The sequence below is a fragment of the Microcaecilia unicolor genome, chromosome 1, assembly GCF_901765095.1.
Source record: "Microcaecilia unicolor chromosome 1, aMicUni1.1, whole genome shotgun sequence".
NCBI classification, from domain to species: Eukaryota; Metazoa; Chordata; class Amphibia; order Gymnophiona; family Siphonopidae; genus Microcaecilia; species Microcaecilia unicolor.
Window position 1 is genome coordinate 550,859,259 of NC_044031.1, and position 24,166 is coordinate 550,883,424.

The 24,166-nt window shown below is 49.6% G+C and overlaps 1 protein-coding gene across 3 annotated transcripts in view; it reads left to right on the forward strand.

The window, feature by feature from the left end:
• The window catches only part of SPAG1 (sperm associated antigen 1), a 184,513-nt gene that overhangs the window by 67,810 nt on the left and 92,537 nt on the right, over nucleotides 1-24,166 (forward strand). For all 3 annotated transcript variants that reach the window (XM_030217278.1, XM_030217286.1, XM_030217295.1), the window contains one exon: nucleotides 10,008-10,155. In XM_030217278.1, coding sequence (XP_030073138.1) covers nucleotides 10,008-10,155 — 148 coding nt within the window. The remainder of the gene's footprint in view (nucleotides 1-10,007; nucleotides 10,156-24,166) is intronic.

Below are 24,166 nucleotides of genomic sequence, written 5' to 3' on the forward strand. Positions count from 1 at the left end.
ACAGAGTCTTTGGGCAGGCAGCAGACAAAGGGAAAAACCAGGAATAACAGGGTCAGGGCTGAAGCTACAGACTCCAAACCCAGAGCAAGGCAATAGAAGGACAAGCAGTCCACAGACACAAAGCAGCAGGGCAGAGCCCCCCACGGAAGGACTAGCAGTCCACAGACACAAAGCAGCAGGGCAGAGCCCCCCACGAAAGGACTAGCAGTCCACAGACACAAAACAGCAGATGGGCAAAAGCCCCAGAGAAAGGTTAAGTAGCAGCGCAAAAGAGCACTCACTAACCTGACGACCTATAGCATAACACCATGCAAAGGCCCTGAATGCAAGCACAGCACTTCCTTATTGTCGCGTTCTCGAGGGCCTTGGCATGCTGTCAGGTCCTCGAGGCGGAACTGGGAATAGCGAGTCCTTGGACCCCTGCCGAGGAGCGGCAGAGGCAGGCAAGACCACCCTGGAGCGGAACACACGGAAGGGCCGGACTGGACCTCTGGATTAGAAGCAGGCAACAGGAACCGGCGGAACAGGAGCCGCTTCACCTGTACATAGCCACCTTTCCGCTAGAGTTGAGCTCTAGCGTGCGGGCGGCCGACAGGACTTGCAGGGCAAGGCCGGAACTGAAGATCCAGAGGACCCACCACGGGTCTAGGAAACATGAGGGAACAATACTAGATGCTAGACGGCACTGAGCGCTGCCCACAGCCGCTAAGCCAGAAACACAGGACAGACTATGAAGACAAGACGTTGTAGGCGGATTTTCCAGATAATAAATTACCTGAAGCAAAATATTCTGTTCTCTGTCTAGGGGAAGGGGGAAAACCTTGGCTATGGCCCTACATGCCACTATTTCGGTCAGAGAGAGAGCTGAGAAATCAGGCTGATATATATATATTAGCTTTATTATGGATAATATAAAAAAAGATATACAAAATAGAAATTTGGCAAAGCTTTGGCTGAACAAAAATACTGGCAGTAATTCTTACAACTATATTCTCACACTACACACATTTCTTACTGGTTGCTAGGTAAACTTGCACAACTGATTAGAATGCAATAACTATGTTACGAGGTAGTATTTTAATTAGCAGCTTCTCTCCCAACCAAGGTTATGACTAACACCAGCCTTATGCTCAGGTAATCACCACTCGCTAACCCAGACTAATAGGAGATAGATCACTGTGTCTCTCACCAGGCAACCTCCGGGGACGCCTCTCAGGAGTAGCACAGGTTACTTCCCAGACTCAAGCTGAGAGATCAGCGAGTCTTCGTCAGAGCCACGACAGGCACTCTGCAGCAGTCAGCAAAGGCACAGGTCACACCTTGTAGGTTGCTGAAGCACACGGTACTCTTCCAGATACACAGTTCATCAGTTGGTGGACCTTCTTAGGTCACTGGTCTTCTTTCCACTCCACCTTCTTCCAAGGATTCCGACTAACTAACTCCCCAACTCTTCCCGCTCTTCCAGTGCCTCTCAGTCAGGTGATACCAATTATCCTCTTGTACCATCCCGTGCATGGGCAAGAAGAGTTCTTGTTTTTACTTTATGACCTTGGAAATGGTAACTTCTGGTGCCATGCCTGCCTCCCTTCTCATCATCTCCGAGATAGAAGGGGAATAATTGGAGCACAGAGTGTCCTTGGCTTCAGCAAGCCTGTCAGTGATTTTCCACAAACTGAAGCTGACTCTGACACAGAGATGTGCAGGTCAGAGGTTTGCAGCAGCTAACTTCTAGTAACAAGATGTCATAGGCTTGTATAGGCCAAGATCAGCAAGGGAGACACAGGGACATACCCCTACAACGTACAAGAGCTTAGCAGGAGCAAGGACAAGGGCATACATGCAACCTAGGCAGACCGGGGATCAGGGAATACCCACGGGGTAAACCCTCTAGCTAGGTAGAGACAGGATATAGGAGTAACCACCCAGGTAATACACACTAGCTAGACAGATACAGGATTCAGGGTATACACTCAGGATATACAAGCAGGAATCTGGATTTGCCCACAGGATGTACAAGTAGGGTTCAGGGGAGACACGCAGGACAGAGGGTAGCTAGGCAGAGCGGAAAACCGGATACACTAGCTAGCCAGAACCAGGACTCAGAAGGGACAAGCAGGTTTCAGGATATGCTCACAGGATATACGAGCGGGGTTCAGGATGGGCACACAGGGAAGAAGGTAGCTAGGCAGAGCGGGAAACCGGATACACTGGCTAGCCAGAACCAGGACTCAGAAGAGACAGGCAGGGAGTAGGGCAGGCTGCAAATACAGACGGGGAGACCCGGGCTGACCTGCAGAGGCTACCTCCACAGCGAAGGCAGAAGGACTCGCGCCAGGATGTGCACACAGGATATACAAGGTTCAGGATGCGCACACAGAATATACAAGCAGGGAGTAGGGCAGGCTGCAAACACAAACTGGGAAACCAGGGCTGAACAGCAGGCTCCAAACACAGACTAAAGGCAGAAGGGATAGCAGCCCACAGGTACTGGGAACAGAAGGGCACCAGCCCACACAGAAGGGAAAGCAGCCCACCGGTACTAAACAGAAGAGCAAGCAGCCCACAGGTCCTAAACAGATGGGAAAGCAGCCCACAGGTACAAAACAGAAGGTCAACAAGCCCACACAGAAGACAGGCTTAGAAGCAGCGCAGCAACACACTGACTAACCTGTAGGCCTCTGGGCATGACACCAGACAATGACACCATGCGAAGGCCCTGACTGCAAGCACAGGCCTTCCTTATAAAGGAACTCACTGATGAGTCACCACCAGAAGCAGGAAGTTCCTTGCCTCCAAACAGAGGCTTGACACCCAGAGGAAGTGAGCCCACAGGAAGGACAAGCAGGAGCCATCTTGGATACTGGCTTAGAGGAAGCGGCAGCCATCTTGGAAGAGGCATAGCCCACACAGGTGAGGTCCAGTAAGGCAATCAGCACACAGAGCCAGAGAGAAACTAAGACAGAGACAGACACAGAGACAAGCAGAAGCCAGCACAGCCACTGTCTCCCAGAAACAGGGTAAGTATGAGGGTGGTCACGGCCACAGACGTGACACTTATGAAGGCCCTCACTGCTGATGTCACCTGCGCAGGACAGGAGCAGGGAACACATAGGAAGTGAACACACAGGAAAGACAAGCAGGAGCCATCTTGGAAGCTGGCACAGAGCAGGCGGAAGCCATCTTAGATGCTGGCTCCCCAGAGAGGCATAGCCCACACAGGTGAGGTCTAGTGAAGTAATCAGCACACAGAGCCAGACAGAAGCCAGCACAGATGTTGACCCCCAGAAATAAGGTAAGGCTGAGGGTGGTCACGGCCACAGACGTGACATTGGATGTGTGCAGAGAAAGACCTTGCTATGACTCGGCCCAGTGAATTAGCATGATCGGGAACTTTGTTATTGTAAATAAACACTTTTTTCTCTGAGGACAAGCAGGCTGTTTGTTCTCACATGTGGGTCGACGTCCGTGTCGGCCTCGGAACCGACGTTTTGCAAGAGCAAAAAACAAACATTTGCCAGAGTCTTCTGGCGCGTGTGCTGCATGCACCACGCATTCGTGGACTGACTTCCTGCGCGTCTCCTCTTTTTTGTGCCCTTTTCTTTTTGGAACAATCACGTTTGATTTCACCAAAGCCATTTTTCCTCCCATGTCATCAAAGACACCCAGCGGCTTCAAACGTTGTACTCAGTGCAACCGGACCATCTCAGGTACCAATATTCACTCTTGCTGTATCCAGTGCCTTAGGCCCGACCATAGCACAGCCACTTGTAGTCTGTGTCTTCGTATGAAGAAACGGACTCAAGTGTCTCGAGAAGCCCTGTGAGAAAAACATTTGGGGGCTCGGTCCAGTCCTTCGGCATTGGTACCGAGGGTGTCGACATCGAGGGAGGCATTGACGTCGGGAGCAGAGGTAATGGCTGCTTAGAGACCAAGTTGCGCTGGGAGCAGCGAGGCATCGAGTGGGTCTCCACCTGTCTCGAGGCCTCCTGTTATACAGGCCCCCCAGGACCGACCTTCGTCGGACCCGACCCCAAGGAGGCGTCAGGATTCCACATCGTCCTCGTCAGTATCGAGGAGTCTCGATGACGGGCATCAAGCATAGGCGAAGAAGCACCGTCGTGAATCTCCAGCTACACACGGTGCCGGGAGCTCCGGGGTATCAAGGGATTTTGCACCCGAAAAGCGTCGGCGCCGAGATGACTGCTTCCCCTCTATACAAGAGGTGCCAATGCGTCAGTCTATCAGCCCGGTACCTGCTCCCGATCCTCAGCAGATGCTGGCGCTGGTTGTTCCACTGACCCTGCAGCCTTCTCCGATGGCGGCTCTCGACGAGCGCATCCGGCCCCTGCTTCCAGAGCTTCTGGAAGGACTGCTGCGCCAGTCTGCTTCGGTGTCGGGGGTTTATTGCACCTTCCATACCATCTGCTGCAGCGATGTCTGGCCCTTCACTGTCCCTGTTCTCGGTGCCGCTTGCCACCCAGGTTGACTCCCCTTTGAAATCGGTGGAGCAAGCTTCACCGCAGTCCAGGCACGCATCAGCCTCTTGACATCATCAGCGAGGACGTCGATCCTCAGTGTCGAGGCAGGCTCAGTCTTGGAGTGCTCTGAGAGAGGTCTTATCCAAAACTGAAGAGGAGCATTCGTGGGAGTCAGAGTATCCCAGATACATTTCTTCTGACGAGTCTTATGGGATTCCCTCTGAACCTTTCCCTCCACCAGAAAGGAGATGATCTCCTCCGGAGACTCTGTCCTTCACATCTTTTGTCCAGAAAATGGCTACTGTTATTCCTTTTCCTATGGAGGTTGAGGGTGAGCCCAGGGCTGAGATGCTCGAGGTCCCGGACTATCCTTCTCCACCTAGGGAGGCTGTGATGGCTTCTCTACATAAGGTACTGAAGGAAATCCTAATTTGGAACTGGTCATACTGTCTGGCTGGCCCCATGATCCTGAAAAAAGCTGATTCCCAGTATCAGATCCACGGTGAACCTGGGTTGATGAGGTCTCAGTTACCCCACAATTCCATGGTGGTGGACTCCGCCCTCAAGAGAGCCAAAAGTACTAGAGACTATGCCTCGGCACCCCCAGGCAGAGAAGCTAGGACATTGGACTCTTTTGGGAGGAAGACGTATCAGGGCGCTATGCTCGCCGCCCGAATCCAATTTTACCAGCTGTTCACGAGCATCCACTTGCAGAACTCAGTGAGGCAACTGTCTAGCTTGGTTGATGCCCTCACTCCGGAGCAGGCTGAGCCTTTTTGCCAGGTGGTCAAGCAGCAGAAGGCATGTTGTAAATTCCTGGCCAGGTGCTCTTATGACTCTTTTGACGTGGCATCCAGAATTGCTGCTCAGGGTATAGTGATGCGCAGACTCTCATGGCTGCATGTCTGTCACCTGGATCATTCGGTCCAGCAGCGAATGGCGGATGTTCCTTGTCTGGGGGATAACCTTTTTGGTGAAAAAGTAGAGGATCTTGTTGACAAGATCAAGAAGCATAATGATGCTATGGATTCTCTCCCCTGCCAGGTGTCTTCTGCTACAACCTACTCAACTAGGAGGTATTTTGTGGGGAAGAGGAGTGCTCCCTATTCCTATGCTAAGCGTAGGTACACTCAGGCTTCCCGACAGCCTACCCAGGCTCAGCCCCAGCGCACTTGTTCTCGTCAACAGCATGCTCCTAAGGCCCCTGCTGCTCCCCAGCAAAAGCAAGGGAAGGGTTTTTGACTGGCTCCAGTTCAGCATAGCCGCGATAGAAGTGTCCATTCTGGACAACTTGCCAGTTGGGGTGAGGTTAATGTTTTTTCACCAAAGGTGGCCTCTCATAACCTCCGACTGGTGGGTTCTTCAAATAGTCCGGTTAGGATACACCCTCAATCTGTAATCCAAGCCTACAAATTGCCCACCGGGAGCTCATTCTTACAGCTCCTAGCACAAGCAAGTACTTGCAGAGGAGCTCTCCGCCCTTCTAAAGGCCCATGCGGTTGAACCCGTTCCACCAGGGGAAGAAGGGCTGGGATTCTATTCCAGGTACTTCCTTGTGCAAAAGAAAACAGGGGGGGATGCATCCAATCCTAGACCTAAGGGCCCTGAACAAATTCCTAGTTTGAGAAAAGTTAAGGGTGGTTTCCCTGGGCACCCTTCTTCCCATGATTCAGAAGAATGATTGGCTATGCTCTCTGGACTTAAAGGATGCTTACACACACATCCTGATACTTCCAGCTCACGAATTATCTTCGATTTCGACTGGGAGCACTTCTACTGTCTATACATGATTTCATTTTATGGTTTTAGATGTGCCTTATATTCATCTTATTTTATCCTCTTTTATCTTTTAAATGTAGGAGGTTTTGAGAAAGGAACAATATCTATTCACCTCTCACAATTGTAAAATTAAAAAAAATTGCCATTTTATTCAAATGTTATGCCCATAAGGCAGGTGTTACTGGAAACATAGCCATGTTGGGTTTCTAGAGATACTGGGTCATGCTTACTAAATGTTCATGTGTGCTAACAAGAGATAGCAAAACAAAAGAGTGAGGCAAGTTCAAGGAGGATATCAAAATGTAAAGGTCTTTTATTCTTAAAAGGTGTAAAACTGACCCGACACAACTGTGTTTCGGCACAAAGTCCTGCCTCAGGGGTCCATATTTACCACGTCACCGGCTTTGCTGACAAGACGCTATTTGCATCACATAGCGATTATATTTCTTGAGACTACTCAGCATTTTAGCGGTCAGCATCTTAACATTCCTACTAAGTCAAGTTTTATCATCACAAAACATAAGACTTAGTGGACCCCTGAGGCAGGCCTTTGTGCCGTAACACGGCCATGTTGGGTCGGTTTTACACATTTTAAGAATAAAGACGGTTACATTTTGATATTCTCCTTGGACTTGCCTCACTCTTTTGTTTTGCTGCTCATGTTTGCGAGGGACATTTCCTCTTTCTCTCTTTTTCCTGCTAACAAGAGATAGCATGTCCTTGTTTTTGCACTTTGCTAATGTTTAGTAAATGTGGTTCATTGTGGTGTTTTATCTATCTGCGTGTTACTTTTATGTTTTGATTACATTTTTTAGTTAAACTTAATTTTCTTGTCTATTTCACCATTGTAGTTTTTGCTTCTCTTATATACAGTGGGGGAAATAAGTATTTGATCCCTTGCTGATTTTGTAAGTGTGCCCACTGACAAAGACATGAGCAGCCCATAATTGAAGGGTAGGTTATTGGTAACAGTGAGAGATAGCACATCACAAATTAAATCCGGAAAATCACATTGTGGAAAGTATATGAATTTATTTGCATTCTGCAGAGGGAAATAAGTATTTGATCCCCCACCAACCAGTAAGAGATCTGGCCCCTACAGACCAGGTAGATGCTCCAAATCAACTCGTTACCTGCATGACAGACAGCTGTCGGCAATGGTCACCTGTATGAAAGACACCTGTCCACAGACTCAGTGAATCAGTCAGACTCTAACCTCTACAAAATGGCCAAGAGCAAGGAGCTGTCTAAGGATGTCAGGGACAAGATCATACACCTGCACAAGGCTGGTATGGGCTACAAAACCATCAGTAAGACGCTGGGCGAGAAGGAGACAACTGTTGGTGCCATAGTAAGAAAATGGAAGAAGTACAAAATGACTGTCAATCGACAAAGATCTGGGGCTCCACGCAAAATCTCACCTCGTGGGGTATCCTTGATCATGAGGAAGGTTAGAAATCAGCCTACAACTACAAGGGGGGAACTTGTCAATGATCTCAAGGCAGCTGGGACCACTGTCACCACGAAAACCATTGGTAACACATTACGACATAACGGATTGCAATCCTGCAGTGCCCGCAAGGTCCCCCTGCTCCGGAAGGCACATGTGACGGCCCGTCTGAAGTTTGCCAGTGAACACCTGGATGATGCCGAGAGTGATTGGGAGAAGTTGCTGTGGTCAGATGAGACAAAAATTGAGCTCTTTGGCATGAACTCAACTCGCCGTGTTTGGAGGAAGAGAAATGCTGCCTATGACCCAAAGAACACCGTCCCCACTGTCAAGCATGGAGGTGGAAATGTTATGTTTTGGGGGTGTTTCTCTGCTAAGGGCACAGGACTACTTCACCGCATCAATGGGAGAATGGATGGGGCCATGTACCGTACAATTCTGAGTGACAACCTCCTTCCCTCCGCCAGGGCCTTAAAAATGGGTCGTGGCTGGGTCTTCCAGCACGACAATGACCCAAAACATACAGCCAAGGCAACAAAGGAGTGGCTCAGGAAGAAGCACATTAGGGTCATGGAGTGGCCTAGCCAGTCACCAGACCTTAATCCCATTGAAAACTTATGGAGGGAGCTGAAGCTGCGAGTTGCCAAGCGACAGCCCAGAACTCTTAATGATTTAGAGATGATCTGCAAAGAGGAGTGGACCAAAATTCCTCCTGACATGTGTGCAAACCTCATCATCAACTACAGAAGACGTCTGACCGCTGTGCTTGCCAACAAGGGTTTTGCCACCAAGTATTAGGTCTTGTTTGCCAGAGGGATCAAATACTTATTTCCCTCTGCAGAATGCAAATAAATTCATATACTTTCCACAATGTGATTTTCCGGATTTAATTTGTGATGTGCTATCTCTCACTGTTACCAATAACCTACCCTTCAATTATGGGCTGCTCATGTCTTTGTCAGTGGGCACACTTACAAAATCAGCAAGGGATCAAATACTTATTTCCCCCACTGTAACAATTCAAGGCAGAAGTCTTCAGATTCACCTGGAAACTTTCTTGCAAGCATTTTGTAAACACTTTAGTTGAACACACCAGGCTGACACTAACAGGCTTATTTTCAAAAGAGAACGACACCCATCTTTCAGCACAAATCGGAAGATGGGTGTCCTTCTCCCAGAGTCGCCCAAATCGGCATAATCGAAAGCTGATTTTGGGCATCCCCAACTGCTTTCCGTCGCAGGGAAGACCAAAGTTCCCAGGGGCGTGTCGGAGGCATAGCGAAGGCGGGCCTTGGGCGTGCCTAACACATGGGCATCCTCGACCCATAATCGAAAAAAGAAGGGTGTCCCTGATGAGCACTTGGACGACTTTACTTGGTCCTTTTTTTGTTACGACCAAGCCACGAAAAGGTGCCCGAACTGACCAGATGACCACCAGAGGGAATCAGGGATGACCTCCCCTTACTCCTCCAGTGGTCACTATCCCCCTCCCACCCTCAAAAAAATTCTTTAAAAATATTTTTTGCCAGCCTCAAATATCATACTCAGGTCCATCGCAGCAGTATGCAGGTCCCTGGAGCAGGTTTAGTGGGTGCAGTGCACTTCAGACAGGCGGACCCAGGCCCATCCCCCCCCCGCCACCTGTTACACTTGTGGTGTTAAATGTGAGACCTCCAAAACCCACCAGAAACCCACTGTACCCACATCTAGGTCCCCCCTTCACCCATAAGGTCTATGGTAGTGGTGTACAGTTGTGGGTAGTGGGTTTTGGGGGACCCAGCACACTCAGTAAGGGAGCTATGCACCTGGGAGCAATTTGTGAAGTCTACTGCAGTGCCCCCTAGGTTGCCTGGTTGGTGTTCTGGCATGTCAGGGGGACCAGTGCACTACGAATGCTGGCTCCTCTCACGACCAAAGGACTTGGATTTGGACGTTTCTGAGATGGGCATCCTCAATTATCGGCGAAAATCAGAAACAACCAAGTCTAAGGACGACCATCTCTAAGGTCGACCTAAATTTCCAGATTTGGGCGTCCCCGACCGTATTATCGAAACGAAAGATGGACATCCATCTTGTTTCGATAATATGGGTTTCCCTGCCCCTTCATAGGGACGTCCTGCAAGGACGTCTTCAGAAAAACTTGGGCGTCCCTTTCGGTTATGTCCCTCTGACTGACTTTATGAAATTTTTTATTTTAAAATCTATTAAACTAACTATGTGAATTGAAACAGGTAGCTTTTGTTGATTCAAGATATTATCCAATACATTAATTTGCTTTTCTTTTTCTTACTCAATACCAGAAAATGTTATGTGAAGTTGAGCAGAAGCTAAAAGATTTGAACATGTCCCAAGGGAAAGGAAGACGAATTCTCATTCAAAATGTAGAAGATTCTGATGAGGAGAACAAAAATGAAAGAGGAGATACTGGAAAGAGCAAGAGAGAGAAAAGTAAAATACATTTTTATCATTTACATTTTGGGTTTAGTGTTAGTCTGTTTAAACAAGGACTGCATTTTGTTCAAATTGTAATCATTTGTAGTACAAAGCAGTAGCAACTAGGCTATTCAAATTACAATTATTTTCTTTTTTCAAGATTTTCTGTTAGATTTACTATTCATATTCTGGCATCTAATGAGAGTGATATATATGATCACTGAAACAGTAGCAGTGGGGCTGCTCCCCCCCCCACCCACCCAAAGCAGGGGCGTAGCCAGACACCCAACTTTGAGTGGGCCTGGACCCAAGATGGGTGGGCAGAAGAACCCCTCCCTGTCCCACAGGTGATTTGGTCTCTCCTTGTCTCACCTGCATGCCATCTGCTATTTACAAGGTATGCAGGAGGGACAGTTGTTGGGAGTTTTCAGCAGGTAGGGCTTGGGAATCCCTGCCAGCCACACCATAGGTGTGCTGCTACTGGGTGGGCCTGAGCCCAAAGTTGGTGGGCCTGGGCCCACCCAGGCCCATCCTTGGCTACGCCTCTGACCCAAAGGTCACTATTGAACCAACAAGTATACAGAAGAAGTCAGTAAACAAAATGCAGTATTACCAACCTTAAGGATCAAATACTAAACGCCTCTGATTTTGAAACATATTACAGAAACATTTATCTCCATCCCAAAGTAAGAGATTGTAAGTAAGAGTTTATTGGTAGCTAAATTACTATCCGAAGGTGGTTTGCTGATCAGTATGAAATGAGTTGGTCTTGATTAAGTTCTCAGTGAAAAGCAATCTGTAAGAATCCTGGTTACCAAGTTGCTAAATGTGTGCAGCCTTACTAGTTTTGCAAACAGGAGTGGGAGCAAGCAGTAGGGCCAGGGCCCACCCACTTTGGGTTCTAGCCCACCCAAAATTTGTTCTCACCACCAAACAATCTTACATCTTGAGTGGCCACCAGCACTGTCCCTGAGACACTGCTGCCAGCCGCAAGACCTTCCTCCCCCCATGCATGTGCGAAACTGAGCATATGCAGAGGCTGGCGACAGGGACAGTGCTGGTGGCTGCCCAAGATGTAAGTTCGTTCAGCAGGGAGGAGGTCTTCGGCTGGGAGTGCTTGGGGGATCCCTGCCAGCACAAGTATTTCATATACATTGAAAGAGGGCACTGGGAGGGGAGGGGTGGAAATCAAATTTGAGTATTTGCTGTAGTTGTGGGGGGAGGGGGAGCTATGCCACTGAGTAGCACTGCGGTAGCCCAATGAAGCACCTTACCGTAAACCCCTAGGTAAGTAAGAGCCTTCATGTAAGAAAACATTAACCTCTAACCACTATAGAAATTGGGAAAAAAGGGCACTGTCTGATCAGCTGTTTATACAAATGTGTGTAGTATGGGACACAAGGTTCTGGATCTAGAGGCTGTGATGGAAGAGGCTGACTTGGTTTTAGTGGCGGTCACAGAGATGTGGTACACCAGAGAATCACGATTGGATATAATTATACCAACTTTAATCTATTTAGGAAGTCCAGAGTAGAAAGAAATGGAAGAGGAGTGTGTTATATGTTAGACAAAATTGAAGTGACAGATTTGTAGGATTTGTGGATAAGAAGGGGAGGCAATGTGAGTTAATTTGGTAAGAGGGAATGGAACAAGCGGAGACAGGGAAGAAGTAGGAAATTACAGGCCGGTAAGCCTCACTTTGGTGGCAGGAAAAATAATGAAGTCGCTGTGGAAGGAAAGATTAGTTAAATTCCTAAAAGTCAACAGGTTATAGGATCCGTGGCAACATGGCTTTACCAAAGGAAAATCCTGCCAAACGAATCTTATTGATTTCTTCGACTGGGTGACCAAAGAATTGAATGAAGGACATGCTCTAGATGTAATCTTCTTTGATTTCAGCAAAGCTTTTGATATGGTCCCTCACAGAAGACTCATGAATTAGCTGAGAGGACTGAACTTAGGACCCGTGGAGGGTCATAATCGAACGGGGTGCCCAAGTTTTCCTGAGGGCGTCCTTGCAGGACTTCCCCGCGAAGAGGTGGGGAAACCCGTATTATTGAAACAAGATGGGCGGCCATCTTTCGTTTCGATAATACAGTCGGAGATGCCCAAATGTCAGCCTTAGAGATGGTCGACATAAATGTTGAGATGGTCGACCTTAGAGATGGTGATCCCCGGTTTTCGGCGATAATGGAAACCGAGGACGTCCATCTCAAAAACGACCAAATCCAACTCACTTGATCATGGGAGGAGCCAGCATTCATAGTGCACTGGTCCCCCCTGACATGCCAGGACACCAACCGGGCACCCTAGGGGGCACTGCAGTGGACTAACTGATGCACTAACTGAACGGAAAAAGCCGTTCCCTTACGTATCCCTTAGCGATTTGGAAAGGAACGGGCATGCATGAAGGAAATCGCATGCAAATGAGCTGCTTGCTGTTATCTCATTTGCACACGATTTTCTTCCTAAGGAGGAGAAGCCAGTGCAGAGCATCCAAGCGTTATGCATGGCTGCTCTGCACATGCCAAAGACGGCTTCATACACACAGACAGGCTGCATATATAATAGCCGTCTACAATCTTTAAAAAACACAAGTCCAGGTGAAAACATCCAAGTGCTTGACAAGGACGTCTTTTTTTTTTTTCTTTTTTGAGTATGGGTGAAGGACATCCAAGTGTTAGGGCACCTTCATTATGCCTCCGTCCCTGCGACAGGCAGTTGAGGACGTCCAAAATGTGGATGTTTCTGTGAGAAGGACGTCCATGCCTTTGCTATGCCTCCGACACCCCCTTTATTTATTTATTTGAATTTTGAATCACAAGTAGCAGCAGGGGGATTTGAACCAGCCACCTCTGGATTGCAAGACATGTACTCTAACCACTAGGCCACTCCTCCACTCCACTCCCTTGAAATTTGGACGTCCCTTTGGGGGGGTCAGTTCAGGACGTCCAGAATGTTTGAAAGAAGGACGTCCATGCCTTCGCTATGCCTCCGCTGGACCCCCCCCCCCCCCCCAGGGACCTGCATACTGCTGCGATGGACCTGAGTATGATATTTGAGGCGGGCAAAAAAAGTTTTTAAAGTTGTTTTTTTCAGGTTGGGAGGGGGTTAGTGGCCACTGGGGGAGTCACAGGAGGTCATCCCCGATTCCTTCCGGTGGTCATCTGGTCAGTTCAGGCACCTTTTTGAGGCTTGGTCGTAAGAAAAAATGGAACAAGTAAAGTCGTCCAAGTGCTCGTCAGGGACACCTTTCTTTTTTCCATTATTGCTCGAGGACGCCCATCTGTTAGGCACGCCCCAGTCCCACCTTCGCTACACCTCCGACATGCCCCCGTGAACTTTGGTCGTCCCCATGACGGAAAGCAGTTGGGGATGCCCAAAATCAGCTTTCAATTATGCATGTGGTGTGTCCAACATAAATCTTCTTGCACAGATAAACTAAAACGTAAACCACTTGAGTAGAAACACAGGTGGTGGTGTAGCACAGGTCCGCCAAGAGGAGGGGCATGGAGGACAAAATTCCCCGGGCCGGGGTCTCTCTCCTTCTGCTCCCAGCAGCGCCACAGTCCACAGTGTCCACCTGCCTACCCTCATCTCCATCAACAGCCCCTTTCTGTCTGCCACCGGGCCTCCTGCATTAAAAAAAAAATTCTCTAATCGGCAGCGCAGCATCTCGCGTCTGTGTGAAAGCGGCAGATCGCCTCGGGCCTTCCTTCACTGTGTCCCTCCCTCATCTAATGTAACTTGCTATTTCCGTGAGGGCTGGGCACAGTGAGGGAAGGCTTTCACACAGACTTGAGGTGCTGGCGCTGTGCTGCCAATTTAGAGATTTTTTTTTAATGCAGGGGGCCCGTTGGCAGACAGAAGGGGGCTGTCAACAGAGCTGAGGGTAGGCAGGTGGAGACTGGGGACTGCAGTACCAGCAGCCTGGGAGCAGGACAGGGAGGCGACAGTAGTAGCGATTGGGGGGGGGGGGTGGCGGCGGCGGGGGCTCGGCTCAGTCTCTTGGCGGCCCTGGTGTAGCATAATTTATAGCCTTTAAAAGTAATAAGATGAATCCATGTAGTCTGTGTAAGAGACAAACAGCAGAAGTCAGTGTCCACAAGACTGATGATGTCCTTCTCTCTGGAGGTCTGACCAGAATTCCACACAGTATTCAAGGTGCTGTCTCACCATGGAGCGATACAAAGGCATTACAACATCCTCGTTTTTATTTTCCATTCCTTTCCTAATAATACCTAACATTTTATTTGTTTTTTTTAGCTGCCGCCACACACTGAGCAGAGGATTTCAACATATCATCAATGATGACACTTAGATCCCTTTTATGGTCGGTGTCTCCTAGTGTGGACCTTGCATCATTTAACTATAATTCGGGTTCCATATCATCAAGCTGATCAATCCATAGACTGGTGGGTTGTGTCCATCTACCAGCAGGTGGAGATAGAGAGCAAACTTTTGCCTCCCTATATGTGGTCATGTGCTGCCGGAAACTCCTCAGTATGTTCTCTATCTCAGCAGGTGGTGGTCACACACAGCAGCAGCTCTGGCTAGGCCTCCAAGCCTAATCCTTAGGTTTTGTTGAGTGCCTGGGGTTGAGGGCTCTTCTTGAGCAAGTGCAAACCTGGTGGTGCCAGGTCCCTCCTTTTCTCCCCCCTCCCGCTGGCTCCGTTTAAAAAAAAAAAAAAAAAAAATTTTGAACGTCCTTAAAGGCGTTTATTTCGACGTTTATTTAAACGTTCATTGCAGCTACTCACTGGGACACCAGGTCGTTACAGCTCGGAGCGGACAGCAGGTAATTTTTACCTTTTTATAGCGGGCAGGGGGTTCCCCGATTTATCTCCACGTGGCATATGGCGTCGGAGGGCGAGGGCGTAAAGAGTCGCTCCCCGGATCGCTTGGGCGCTTCTAGAGGGGATGCGGGGGTCTTAAAACCTGATTCGCCCTTGTTGGGTGACAGTTTCGTGGCCGATGAATGTTCCGGTCCTTCCTCTGGCGTGGCGATTTTTCCCGCCATAAACGCCCATCCCCCGCTCCTCGCCTCCGCCATCTTGGCCGGCCACGCGGCTCGGACGGCTTCTTCTTGGGCCGCCCTTGAGGTTGGAGACATTAATGCCATAAACGCCCTTAATTTGGGCGACGGCACAAAAGCGGCTAAAGTTAAGCGCCGTTCTTCCCGCGCGGCTCCTTCGCGGAGTGTCGCGCCGGACGCCATTTTGGATGCGCAGCATGTCTCTCCCCCGCTCTTGCGAGCGCCGGTTGAGGGTGCGTCTAGGGCTGTTGCCCAGGCTGCGGAAGTACACAGTCTGGGGGGTTTCTCCCCCGAGTTTGTTTTGCTGCTGCATCAGGCCTTCCTTATGCAAAACGCTGCCCCTGCTCCCTCGTCTGGTAAAGAGGTTGAGGTTCCCAGAGGTAAACGCCCTCGGGTTGATTCCCAGGCCTTGGAGGACTTTGTCTCCTCCGATGTAGATGAGGGCAGCGTATCTGAGGTCTCCCAACGGTCCTTTGCGGATTCCTTGGAGGAGACGGATCCCCGCTCGGATGGAGCGGATGACCCCTCTGCAGCGCGGCTTTTTAGCTCAGAGGATTTGTCCAACCTGTTGGTACAGGCCATGGACACTTTGAAGATTTCCTCTCCGGAGGACGTCTCTCCCTCAGCCCCTGTTGGCTCTGCCATTATGCTGGGGACGAAGCGCCCGCCTAGAACCTTCCACGTGCATGATGCCATGCACACCTTAATTGCGGCTCAATGGGATGTCCCGGAAGCGAGCCTTAAAGTGGCTAGGGCTATGTTCCGCCTCTATCCTTTGACTGAAAGTGAACGTGAGGCCTATCTGTGGCCTACCGTGGATTCTTTAATCACTGCGGTGACTAAGAAAACGGCGTTGCCGGTGGAAGGTGGCACGGCCCTAAAGGACGCCCAAGACAGAAGATTGGAGGCGGCCTTAAGGTCGTCCTTTGAGGCAGCTGCTTTAAGTTTGCAGGCCTCAATTTGCGGCTCCTATGTGGCCAGGGCGTGCCTGACTATGGTGCAGCGGGCTTTCCCCTCGGATCTTTCCTTGAGGGCTGATTGGCCGGCCCTGGAATCGAGCTTAGCCTATTTGGCAGACTTGCTGTATGATGTCTTGAGGGCCTCAGCGAAAGGCATGGCTCAGACAATCTCTGCGCGGCGGTGGCTTTGGCTGAAACATTGGTCTGCTGACCACGCCTCTAAATCCCGCCTGGCTAGATTGCCTTTTAAAGGCAAGCTGCTCTTTGGGGTCGAGCTGGACAAAATCGTGACCGATCTCGGCACGTCTAAGGACAAGAAGTTACCAGAGGTCAGGGCTCGGGCTAGTACTCGCCCTGGTACCTCCAGAGGACGGTTTCAGGAAACCCGTCGGTACCGCCCGGGCAGGTCGGGCTCCTCTGCCCCCTCTTCCTTCAAGAGGAACTTCTCCCCCAAGCAGCATTCCTTTCGCAGAGACCGCCGTCCCGGAGGTGCTCCCTCCGGTCCTCCCCCAGGGTCTCGTACCCAATGACGGGGCCTTGGTCCACGCCCCAGTGCAGATTGGAGGACGGCTGTCCTCGTTTATGGGCGAGTGGACCACCATAACTTCAGACGCTTGGGCGCTGGAAGTCATCAGAGACGGCTACAAGCTAGAGTTCTGCCGACCCTTAAAAGACGGGTTTGTACTCTCTCCCTGCAAGTCTCCGGTCAAAGCTGTGGTAGTGCAGCAGACCTTGAACAATCTGATCCGCCTGGGGGCGGTCGTTCCGGTGCCAGAAAATCAGCTTGGCAAGGGATGTTACTCCTTTTTCTTTGTGATTCCAAAGAAAGGAGGTTCTGTACGGCCTATCCTCGACCTCAAAGGGGTCAATTGGGCCTTGAAAGTTTGGCACTTTCGCATGGAGACCCTCCGCTCTGTTATAGCGGCAGTGAAGGCAGGAGAGTTCCTGGCATCCTTGGACATCAAGGAAGCGTACTTGCATATTCCCATCTGGCCTCCTCATCAACGCTTTCTGCGTTTTGCAGTAATGGGCCGACACTTCCAGTTGAGAGCCCTCCCGTTCGGGTTGGCTACTGCTCCGCGGACCTTCTCCAAAGTAATGGTGGTCTTCGCGGCCTTCCTGAGGAAGGAAGGAGTTCAAGTCCATCCTTATCTGGACGACTGGTTGATCCAAGCCCCCTCTTATGCAGAGTGCGGCAAAGCTGTGAACCGGGTGGTTGCTCTTTTGAGCTCCCTGGGGTGGATCATCAACTGGGAGTAAAGCCAGCTGCACCCGACTCAGTCCCTGGAGTATCTGGGAGTTCGATTCGACACCCAAGTGGGCAGAGTGTTCCTGCCAGACAATCGGATTGTCAAGTTTCAGGCTCAGGTGGACTAGTTCCTAGTAGCCTCTCCTATTCGGGCTTGGGACTACGTGCAGCTGTTGGGCTCTATGACGGCCACGATGGAAGTAGTGCCCTGGGCCAGGGCTCATATGAGACCACTACAACAATCTCTGCTGCTGCGCTGGACTCCGATGTCGGAGGATTATGCTGTGCGCCTTCCCTTGGACCCAGCAGTGCGCAAGGCGCTGAGCTGGTGGACGCAGACAGACAAGTTGTCTGCAGGAATGCCTCTGGTGACCCCGGAGTGGATTGTCGTCACGACAGACGCCTCTTTGTTGGGCTGGGGAGCCCACTGCTTGGGAAGGACAGCCCAGGGGCTCTGGTCTCCTGCAGAGGCAAGTGGTCTATCAACCTCCTGGAACTCAGAGCCATTCGGTTGGTGTTGTTGGAGTTCATCCCGGTACTGGTGTTGAAGCCTTTACGGGTCCTGTCGGACAATGCCACAGCTGTGGCCTATGTCAACCGCCAGGGAGGTACCAAGAGCGCCCCTCTAGCCAAGGAGGCCATGAATCTCTGCCAGTGGGCGGAAGCGAACCTGGAACAGCTGTCAGCGGCCCACATTGCCGGAGTCATGAATGTCAAGGCGGACTTTCTCAGTCGCCATACCTTGGAGCACGGAGAGTGGCAGCTATCTGCTCAGGCGTTCTTGGGCATCATGAAGCGCTGGGGCCAGCCGAGCCTAGATCTGATGGCGTCATCGGCCGATTGCCAAGTGCCGCGCTTTTTCAGCAGAGGACGGGACCCTCGATCCCTGGGAGTAGATGCTCTTCTCCAACGGTGGCCGACACAAGAGCTTCTCTATGTGTTCCCGCCCTGGCCCATGTTGGGCAGGGTGCTAGACCGGGTGGCAAAGCATCCCGGCAGGGTAATCCTGGTGGGTCCGGATTGGCCCAGACGTCCCTGGTATGCGGACTTGATCAGGCTCTCAGTCGGCGATCCTCTGCGGCTGCCAGTGGAGCAGGGCCTGTTACATCAGGGTCCCGTGGTGATGGAGGATCCCTCCCCCTTTGGTCTTACGGCCTGGCTATTGAGCGGCAGCGTCTGAGAAAGAAGGACTTCTCAGACAAGGTCATCGCCACTATGCTGAGAGCGAGGAAGCGCTCTACTTCTACTGCTTACGCCAGGGTTTGGCGTATCTTTGCAGCGTGGTGTGAAGCAGGCTCACTTTCTCCCTTCACTGCTCCAATTTCTTCAGTGTTGGCGTTCCTGCAAGAAGGTCTGGACAAAGGCCTGTCGCTCAGTTCCCTGAAAGTTCAGGTAGCGGCTCTGGCTTGCTTCAGGGGCCGCCTGAAGGGTGCTTCCCTGGCTTCGCAGCCAGATGTGGTGCGCTTTCTCAAGGGAGTTAATCACCTGCACCCTCCTCTGCACTCAGTGGTGCCTGCGTGGAATCTCAACCTGGTGCTAAGAGCCTTGCAGAAGCCGCCTTTTGAACCCTTGTCGAGGGCATCTCTGAAAGACCTGACGTTGAAAGCAGTCTTTTTGGTGGCTACCTCTTCAGCCAGAAGAGTTTCCGAGCTCCAGGCACTCTCATGTCGAGAGTTTTTTTCTGCAGTTCACTGAGGCAGGAGTGACTATTCGCACAGTGCCTTCCTTCCTGCCCAAGATTGTTTTTCGCTTCCATGTGATTCAGCAGCTCTGTCTCCCTTCCTTTCGTAGGGAGGTCTACCCAGAGGAATACTCTGCTCTCAATTTCTGGATGTGAGACGAGTCATCATCAGATACTTGGAAGTGACCAATGATTTCCGGAAATCGGATCATCTGTTTGTCCTGTTTACAGGTCCTCGTAAGGGTCTGCAGGATTCTAAGCCTACAGTGGCAAGATGGGCAAGGAAGCCATTGCAGCGGCTTAGGTGGCCGCGGGGAAGGCCCATACCTTTGCCAGGCATTACCGCTTGACTGTGGCTGCTCGGGCGGAGGCCCGGTTTGGAGCTTCAGTGTTGCGGTCAGGGATTTCTATGTCCCGCCCTGGGTGAGTACTGCTTCGGTACATCCCACCAGTCTATGGATTGATCAGCTTGATGATATGGAAGGTAAAATTATGTATCATACCTGATAATTTTCTTTCCATTAATCATAGCTGATCAATCCATAGCCCCTCCCAGATATCTGTACTGTTTATATTCTGGTTGAATTTTAGGTTCAAGTTTTGCCTTCAGTTACTTCAGGAGGACTTCGTGTTCAAGTTCTTCTTTCACTTGGATTCTTCAAGAGTTGAGACGAGTTTGTGTTACAGTGAGCTGCTGCATTCCTCTCCCCTCCGTTTTACGGGGCTGGATTGAGATTTAAATTCTGCCGGCACTCCCTCCCGCTTCGTGCGGCTGTAGGGCAGCTTTGTACCCCTCCCGCTTCGGCGGTGTTAGGGTCAGTCAGCTCCTCCCGCGGTTGCGGTTGCAGGATAAGCCAGATCCCCCCCGCATCGGCGGGTGTGGTGTCCCTCCCCCGCTCCGCGGGGATGAGCTGGACGGATTCCCCTCCCCCACTTGTGTGGGGATGAGCTGGGTTAATTCCCCTCCCCCGTTTCGGCGGTGGTGAGCTGGGCAGAGTGTCCCTTCGTGGGTGTAATTCTCTAAGTGCTGAGTCCTGCGGATGGAGCTTTGATATCGACATACTGAGGAGTTTCCGGCAGCACATGACCACATATAGGGAGGCAAAAGTTTGCTCTCTATCTCCACCTGCTGGTAGATGGACACAACCCACCAGTCTATGGATTGATCAGCTATGATTAATGGAAAGAAAATTATCAGGTATGATACATAATTTTACCTTCCTCTTTCCCATATGCATCACTTTGCACTTGCTCACATTAAATGTCATCTGCCATTTGGATGCCCAGTCTCCCAGTCTCGTAAGGTCCTCTTGTAATTTTTCACAATCCTCTTGTAATTTAACAACTTTGAATAACTTTGTGTTGTCAGCAAATTTAATTACCTCACTACTTACTCCCATCTCTAGATCATTTATAGATAGGTTAAAAAGCAGCGGTCCCAACACAGACCCCTGGGGAACTCCACTATCTACCCTTCTCCATTGAGAATACTGACCATTTAACCCTACTCTCTGTTTTCTATCCTTTAACCAGTTTTTAATCCACAAATAGAACACATAACGTAACTCCCAGCCAAAAACAGGAAACAAAAAGTTTTTATTTTATTTATTTATTTATTCATTAATAAATAAAGTGGAGGAGTGGCCTAGTGGTTAGGGTGGTGGACTTTGGTCCTGGGGAACTGAGGAACTGAGTTTGATTCCCACTTCAGGCACAGGCAGCTCCTTGTGACTCTGGGCAAGTCACTTAACCCTCCATTGCCCCAGGTACAAATAAGTATCTGTATACAATATGTAAGCCGCATTGAGCCTGCCATGAGTGGGAAAGCGCGGGGTACAAATGTAACAAATAAAATAAAATAAATTAACATTTGCTATACTGCCTTTGCTAACTAGCATTTCAAAGCAGTTTACAATCTAAAAGTTAAAAGCATATATACAGGCAGAAAGGAACTACAATAGCTGATTGGAAAGAACATCAAAAGTCAGTCATCCAAAATAATAAATATAAAAGAAGACAATATACAACCCCCCCTGTTTACTAAGCTGCACGGCATTCAAAGTGAATGGGCTGTGTCAACATTAGCGCGTGGCTTAGTGAACAGAGGGGAAAGAGTAAAAGAGGGAGAGGAATAGGAAGGATGCAGAGGGTGGGCAAGAAGTGAGTAAAGGGAAGGGATTCTACAATGAAGGAATATCAGGGAGAAAAAATGACTGTAAAGCCATTTATTTATAGTCTTGGAGTCTTTCTGGATAATAATCTGACTTCAAAAACATGTAGATCATATCATTTCTACATTTTGTTTTCAACTTCAAGTTTTGAGTAAATTTAAAGATACGGTAACATCTTATGATTTTCAGATGATAGTGCAGAGCCTGGTGTTAATTTTTGTAATTCTTTATTTTTGGGTATATCATCTACTTGGTTCCAAGCGCTGCAGGTCATCCAAAATGCAGCCACTCGGCTGATTACTGGAGTTCCAAAGTCTGAATACATTACTGCAATATTTTTTTTAAAAACTACATTGGCTTCCTTTTAGAATTAAATTTAAGCTTCTTGTATTGATTCATCAGTGTATATATGGAACAGTTCCAGTATATTTTCACAATGTTTCATGATTATATAAACTAGGACGAGTATTAATATCTTGAGACATCAACTCAACCTCTGCTTGCCCTCTCCAAAGTCGTATCATTATGCAGAGACAAAGATGCAAGCTCTTTCGATTGCTGGCCCATCCACATGGAATGCCTTGACTGGATATCTAAGATCATGTGATAATATTCAACAGTTTAAACGTTTTTTTGAAGACACATTTTTTGTAAAGCCTTCTTAGAAGATTGAAGAGTATTGTAATAACTTTTTTTTGAAAGATTGTATTAATTACTGCTTTTATTTTTGGTTAAGTTTTAAGTTTTTACTAATTATGTATGCTGATTTTTGCTTTGGATAAAATGGGATACAAATAAATAAAGAGCACTTCACTTATGGGATAGGGAAAGCCTGGCAAAAAAGCCCGTGCCACCGGGGCAGGAAGGGCTGGGATTCTATTCCAGGTACTTCCTTGTGGAAAAGAAAACGGGGGATGCGTCCCATCCTAGACCTAAGGGCCCTGAACAAATATCTGGTCCGAGAAAAGTTCAGGATGCTTTCCCTGGGCTCCCTTCTTCCCATGATTCAGGAAAACGATTGGCTATGCTCTCTGGACTTAAAGGATGCTTACACTCATATCCCGATACTGCCAGCCCACAGACAGTATCTTCGATTTCGTCTGGGAACACGGCACTTTCAGTATTGTGTGCTACCCTTTGGTCTCGCCTCTGTGCCCAGGGTGTTCACAAAGTGCCTGGCTGTAGTAGTGGCGTCTTTACGCAGACTTGGGAGTGCACGTGTTCCCTTACCTCGACGATTGGTTGGTGAAGAACACCTCCGAGGCAGGAGCTCTATAATCCATGCAGATGACTATTCAACTCCTGGAGCTACTAGGGTTTGTGATAAATTATCCAAAGTCCCACCTTCTTCCTGTTCAGAAACTCGAATTCATAGGAGCTCTGCTGGATTCTCAGACAGCTCGTGCCTACCTCCCGGAAGCGAGGGCCGACAATCTTCTGTCCCTTGTTTCTTGGGTACGAGCGTCTCAGCAGATCACAGCTCGGCAGATGTTGAGATTGCTCGGCCACATGGCCCCCACAGTGCATGTGACTCCCATGGCCCGCCTCCATGGGAGATCAGCTCAATGGACCCTAGCATCTCAGTGGTACCAAGCTGTTGGGGACCTAGAGGACGTAGTCCTGCTGTCCACGAGTTTTCTTCAGTCTCTCCATTGGTGGACAATTCGGTCCAATTTGACTCTGGGACGTCCTTTCCAAATTCCTCAGCCTCAAAAGGTGCTGACGATGGATGCGTCTCTCCTGGGGTGGGGAGCTCATGTCGATGGACTTCACACCCAAGGGAGTTGGTCCCTTCAGGAGAAAGGTTTACAAATCAACCTCCTGGAGTTACGAGCGGTCTGGAACACTCTAAAGGCCTTCAGAGATCGGCTGTCCCATGAAATTATTCAAATTCAGACAGACAATCAGGTTGCCATGTACTACATCAACAAGCAGGGGGGCACCGGATCTCGCCCCTTGTGTCAGGAGGCCGTCAGAATGTGGCTTTGGGCTCGCCAGTACGGCATGTTTCTTCAAGCCACGTATCTGGCAGGCGTAAACAACAGTCTGGCCGACAGATTGAGCAGGATCATGCAACCTCACGAGTGGTCACTCAATTCCAGAGTGGTACGCGAGATCTTCCAAGTATGGGGCACCCCCCTGGTGGATTTCTGTGCCACTCAAGTCAATCACAAGGTCCCTCAGTTCTGTTCCAGACTTCAGGCCCAAGGCAGACTAGCATCGGATGCCTTTCTCCTGGATTGGGGGGACGGCCTCCTGTATGCTTATCCTCCCATACCTTTGGTGGGGAAGACTTTGCTGAAACTCAAGCAAGATCGGGGCGCCATGATCCTGATCGCTCCCTTTTGGCCGCGTCAGATATGGTTCCCTCTTCTTCTGGAATTGTCTTCCGAAGAACCATGGAGATTGGAGTGTTTTCCGACCCGCATTACTCAGAACGAGGGGGCGCTTCTGCATCCCAACCTCCGGTCCCTGGCTCTCACGGCCTGGATGTTGAGAGCGTAGATTTTGCCTCCTTGGGTCTCTCAGAGGGTGTCTCCAGAGTCTTGCTTCCAGGAAAGATTTCACTAAGAAGAGTTACTTCTTTGTATGGCGGAGGTTTGCCGTCTGGTGTGACAGCAAGGCCCTAGATCCTCGCTCTTGTCCTACACAGACCCTGCTTGAATACCTTCTGCACTTGTCCGAGTCTGGTCTTAAGACCAACTCTGTAAGAGTTCATCTTAGTGCGATTAGTGCATACCATTACCGTGTGGAAGGTAAGCCGATCTCGGGACAGCCTTTAGTTGTTCGATTCATGAGAGGTTTGCTTTTGTCAAAGCCCCCCGTCAAATCTCCTACAGTGTCATGGGATCTCAATGTCGTTCTCACCCAGCTGATGAAACCCCCTTTCAAGCCACTGGATTCCTGCTATCTGAAGTACTTGACCTGGAA